Below are 5,554 nucleotides of genomic sequence, written 5' to 3'. Positions count from 1 at the left end.
TTACTGAATTTACTTTTAAACCTTGCAGTGCGGTAGTATTCCCCTATAGGAACTACTCACACACACAGTGTATTTTTTATAGCTGGTGGATCAGTTCATATACACCTCTACTATATACAACCACGTGATCGTGCAGGACCGAGGAAACCAAACTTCTATGTGCCTGAGACATCAGTCAAAACTGTAAGTGTACATCTGTTCCGGCGTGCCTTTTATGTTTTTTTGTTCTTTCATATACACTCCACATACGGACCGCGGTGGGTCTATATACGGAGCCTGATCAACTCATTTATATTGTGAGTACATATAGAAAATCTCTATAGGACAACCAAGTTTGCAATATTACACTATTATATTTTCTTCTTTTGTTTATATTTCAAATCGAATACCGGTTAACACAAGCGCCCCCTAGTGGATCAAAAGTGTTATTACGAGTTTGCAGCTGTGTATCCGTTTATAAGGAAAGTATACCTTTATTTATTATTATTTTCTCTTGTACACACCTTTTACACTGGTTTTCACACTTTTACTTGATATCTGTTACTTACCTGCCCCCGGCTCCCACGTTGCCTCCGCAGCCACCACGCAGGAGAGGGAGACCCCCCTCCAACACACGACCACTGGAGCCGCCACGGAGGAGAGGGAGACCCCCCTCCAACGCACGGCCACCGGAGCCGCCACGCAGGAGAGGGAGACCCCCCCTCCAACGCACGGCCGCCGGAGCCGCCACGCAGGAGAGGGAGACCCCCCTCCAACGCACGGCCACCGGAGCCGCCACGCAGGAGAGGGCGGCCTGCCCTCCAACGCGGTGCCGCTTCCCCCATCATCTTCTGAATTGCCGCGCAGGAGAGGCAGACCTCCTGGAACACGGCGTCCGGCTTTGGCACTAGCGCCCTCTAGTGGCGAACTCCCAAACTGCAGGCATATATGAGGGGAGATTGCGCCACAATCATCATGGTGGCGATTCCCGGACATTGGAAGTGACGTCATGAGGTTTGGCGGGAGATTTGAACTTCCTCTGCGGTTCCTATTTAAACCTCTTCAGTTCTGTCTGACATTGCCTTCTGTTGGTTGTCTATGCCCTGTGCGAGTACCCAGATAGCGTTTTTGATTCCATATTCCCGTGTATGATCCTGGCTTGTCTGACTTCGTTGATTTCCTGATTCCTGTCCTCGGCTACGTTTTCGTTTATCCTGTTTTCCTGAATCCTGACCTCGGCTCCGTTATATGACTATCCTGCTCTCCGGAAACCTGACCTCGGCTTGTTTGACCTGTTCTGTCCTGGAGTCCTACCTGACCACGGTGTCTCCTAACTACTTGTACGTGACAATATCTTTGTGAAATCCGTTTTAGGACTTTATACCAACCTGACTGCTAAACTACTTTATTTACGGTTTTAATTGAATTGCTTATCGTATCAGGGCTACCCCTATCACCTTTGATTTTTATTCTGAACCTAGAACCTTTGTTTACCCCTGAAAGGGATACTAGCTGGTAAATGAGAATATAAGCTTAATTTAACAATTATATTATTTTAGCCCTGACAAACCCCTTTATTGGTTTACCAACATTATACCCCATCTTGAAAAATTATGCGAGACTATCCTAATACAAAAATAGTACATTCAAAATGCAAGTACTCCCTTTTGGTATTCCAATTTCCGAGGTAAGGAAAATACAGATATCACATCTTAGTTTTATAGCTTCCTTGAAAAAGAACAACCAACAACCTCTCCAAATTTTTCTATTGACTTAGAACTATAGCTTTTGCCCTACACAACACACTTTACACATATATGAGCAGTTTAATTCATGGCTATATTTGGGTAAACCAAATGTGTGAATGTCTGGTAGTAGAGGGGTTAAATCTCTGAATCTGCTTATGTCTGGTGATAGAGTGGTTAATTATCTGAAACTGATTATGTCTGTAATGATTGTATGTATATTATGTATATTATTAAATATGAAATCATGGTTGACATGGGTTCCTGATAATTAATATAACATGTATTTTATGTTTATGTGACAGTGTGCATATGTGAATCAGTGTGTATGTGATGCATATATATATATATATATATATATATATATATAATACACAACTGTGTGCTTAATCTCATCCGTTTCATAGTGGGTACCTGAATGGCAGAAATAAAATGTGCTCACCCTATCACAAAACCCTTATCCACTATCCATTAAACTATAACTTTGTTTTTTATATTGTTTGCATATCCTTGTATGTGATGGTTGAGTTGAGAATCCACGTCTCTATCTCACAATCTTTTCTATTCTTACCAGTAGAAAATATATTTATAAGTTAATTGTATAAATTTTTTTTTTTTCTTTTTAAAATGCCTGTCTTGCTCTGGTATATAATTAGCCATCAATAGGTAAAACAAGTTATGTTAAAACAGTTTACAAAGCTCTCTCCCTACCCACACCTTTGCCTGTTTAAAATGATAGGCTAAGTAAAGAAATAAAAAAAAAAAAGCATTGTAGTTATATTCCTTTTATTTGAGTAACTTAACCGTAATGCAATAATAACATATTTGAAAATATGCCATAAACAAAAATGAAGTTTTGTGGCATGAACTTTTTTAGTATAAATCTATGGCTCTTCTAAAAGAGCCAACACGACTGTTTATGGCACCCCAGTCTGTGTATCTTCTGTACTCTCCAGGTTTCAGGTAATACTGACGTCCTCTGTAGTTGGGTTCTTCATAGAAGATCCAGTATCCCTCAAGCACATTGCAGGAGTGGACATCATGATAATTGAATTGCTCATACACAAATGGACAGTCTTCAGTAAATTCTATCGTTTGACCTCTGAAGTCCTCTCTCTCATAGATTCGCAACCTGTAAGAGCCTCTGTGCTGTAATTGTTTTAAAATAAAGTATTATACTGGTTTGAATGTTTTTTTCAGTAGTTTGACAATAGTTCTAATTGTAAGTACTCCAATACAAAAGAATGTTATATACCACATTACAAAATATGTATTAAAAATATTGTTGAACAAATATTGTTTATATATCTTATAACATACAATATATGGACAAAAGTATTGGGACACCAACAGGGGCTTTGATGGCATCACATTCTAAATACATAGACATTAATATGTAGTTGGTCCCTTTTTGCAGCTATAACAGCTTCCACTCTTCTTAGAAGGCATTCCACAAGATTTTGGAGTGTTTCTATGGAAATTGTTGTGCATTCCTCCAGTAGAGTATTTATGAGGTCAGGCACTGACGGATGAGAAGGCCTGGCTCGCAGTCTTCCTTTAATTTCACCCCAAAGGTGTTCGACGGGGTCGAGGTCAGGGCATTATGTGGGCCAGTCAAGTTCTTCCACACTAAATTTATCCAACCATGTCTTTATGGACCTTGTTTTGTGCACCACTGTATTGGGCTACATCCAGTGAAGGCAAATCTTAATACTTCAGTATACCAAGAAAATGTGCAGAATGCCATGCTTCCAACTTCCAAATGAAAAAAAAATATGGGAAAGGCCTTTTCTATTCCAGCATGACTGTGCCCTGGTGCACAAAGCAAGGTCCAGAAAGACACAGTTGGATGAGTTTGGTGTGGAAGAACTTGACTGGCCATCACAGAGCCCTGACCTCAACCCCAGGAGGGTTGGAGATTGCGAGCCAGACCTTCTTGTCCAACATCAGTGCCTGACTTCATAAATGCTCTACTGGATGACTGGGCAAAAAATAATGTCTATGTTTTTAGAATATGGTCCCTGTTGGTGTAATAGTCAGGTGCCCAAGTACTTTTGCACATGCACATTAGGTTTTCCGTGACTTTAAGAGACTGACTTACTTGGGGGGTTAAGCGGCAGGATCTAATTGAGTCATTGAATCCTATCCATTGCTGAAAGTCTGGGTATTCTCCTCTTTTTAAAAAGTACTGGTGTCCTTTGTAATTGGGAAATTCATATAGCATCCAGTTTCCATTTTCCACTCGAATTGAATTGCAGCGACTAAAGTATGAGTGCAGATCAGAACAATCAGAACTGCACTCATAAGAGCGGCCCTGGAAGTTCTTGTCCTCGTAGAAGATGATCTGCAACAACAACAAAGCCATAGTTAAAAGCACAAAGGCTTAAAGAACAGACAATCTAAGTATATAAAAATAAGTCTGGCGCATACTTTGGAACGTGGTGTTAGGAACCAGTGGCATGTCTATGTTGATTGTTATTGTGAAAGACTACTTTTCAAATGTTGTACTAGAATATACTTTATACATAATCCTAAACGTTTTTCATTGTACAATATCATCTATAGAGATCGCATTATAATATAGAGTCCATTACTATTTAAACTCATACGCTACAAATTACAAAAGTGTACTTCTGAACAATCAGTAAAGGAAATATCAAATCATTTCAATATCGTGGAAGCTCTGTCCACCAACTCAGCAATCTAGGCAGCTGCCTATGGCTGGTCAGGTCTGAAATAACTGTGCAGTACATTGAGCAATTTTCTTTAGGGCCCCTGGTGTTCTGAGGTGGTCCTGCTGCTATTACACAGGTACGGACGCTCTCACGGGTCCATACGTCTTATTTGTCCCATGACGCAGTGATCAAATTGGGCCCTATGACATGTGGCAATCATCGTCACTGATACTGTGTGCTGAAAAGTGATGTCATTTCTGGGTGCGCAGCACAGTGAGGGAGCTACAGGCCACCAGAAACAAATAGGAGGGTGGTACTGTGTGTATGTGTGTGTAGATATGAGTATCTATATATACATATACATGTGTTTGTGTGTGTGTATATGTGTGTGTGTGTTCTGTATATTGAGTGTGTGTGTATGGAGGATCAGAATAAAAGTTAGAAATAACCTGCAAACTGTTGAAGGCAGACAAGCAACATAAAAAAGGGAGAGAAGATTGAAGGATATCAGCAAGCGAGGTGAAAAAATGAGATAGGGCGAAATAAATTGTGAACGAGAGAGGGACGAATAGAGCAGAAGGAAGACTACATGAGGTAGAAAGCAGAGGAAAAAGAGAAAAAAGGACTTCAGCTGGGGCTGAACTATGTTTTGGGTAAATATAATTTCTATCATACACCATTACCTTTCCCATTTTGTCTTGGTTATGCTGAAGAGTCTATCTCTCAGTGGTGTCCCTGCAATTTATAACTAGCCTTTTATAGTTGTACCTGTTGTGCCCTGCATGCATTAGGTATAGTGTTTTCTGTCCAGTAAGGAAAATGAATAGGTCTTTTCACTTTATGGTGGAGGTCAGTCCATTGTAACTTTGTACAGAACTATTGTCTGCGTTTTTGTTGTTTTTGTTTGTGTACGTGTGTGCTTAGTCTAGAAGTTTTGTTGATGAATGAAAGCATCTCCTGAATATTGTGAATTTATTATCCTATGTAGTAAGAGAGAGCTCAGACATTTAGTTTAAAGACATTTTCAAGTTTAAAAAAATAATATTTTAATAAATAATGAATAAATGGTTATTTTTGTTTTACATCATCAATATTTTATAATTAACTTGAGGTGTGTAGTGAACCAAAAACAGAGTTTAGTGGAAAGTAGGGCTT

The 5,554-nt window shown here is 39.6% G+C and overlaps 1 protein-coding gene across 2 annotated transcripts; it reads right to left on the bottom strand.

The window, feature by feature from the left end:
- Positions 1-2,597: 2,597 nt before the first annotated feature.
- On the bottom strand, positions 2,598-5,091 carry LOC149290559 (gamma-crystallin-3-like). 2 transcript variants are annotated; one of them, XM_089488506.1, is made up of 3 exons: positions 5,083-5,091; positions 3,822-4,068; positions 2,598-2,866 (listed from the first exon to the last, which is right to left on the bottom strand). In XM_089488506.1, exons 1-3 carry the CDS (start codon positions 5,089-5,091, stop codon positions 2,598-2,600), a joined length of 525 nt encoding a protein of 174 aa, XP_089344632.1. The 2 variants fall into 2 exon arrangements, with proteins under 2 accessions (XP_089344632.1, XP_089344631.1); XM_089488505.1 differs by having other exon boundaries at positions 2,598-2,873; positions 3,826-4,068.
- Between the last annotated feature and the right edge of the window lie 463 nt (positions 5,092-5,554).

The sequence above is a fragment of the Sceloporus occidentalis genome, unplaced genomic scaffold (genome assembly GCF_023333645.1).
Source record: "Sceloporus occidentalis isolate IW3139 unplaced genomic scaffold, rSceOcc1.0.p SCAF_38, whole genome shotgun sequence".
Taxonomy (NCBI): domain Eukaryota; kingdom Metazoa; phylum Chordata; class Lepidosauria; order Squamata; family Phrynosomatidae; genus Sceloporus; species Sceloporus occidentalis.
This window is presented reverse-complemented; position numbering and strand designations above follow the sequence as displayed.

Coding starts and splice junctions, on each gene's coding strand:
- LOC149290559 (XM_089488505.1), bottom strand. Junction 2,874..3,825: donor CCTGCCGCTTAACCCCCCAA/GTAAGTCAGTCT, acceptor AAACAATTACAG/CACAGAGGCTCTTACAGGTT.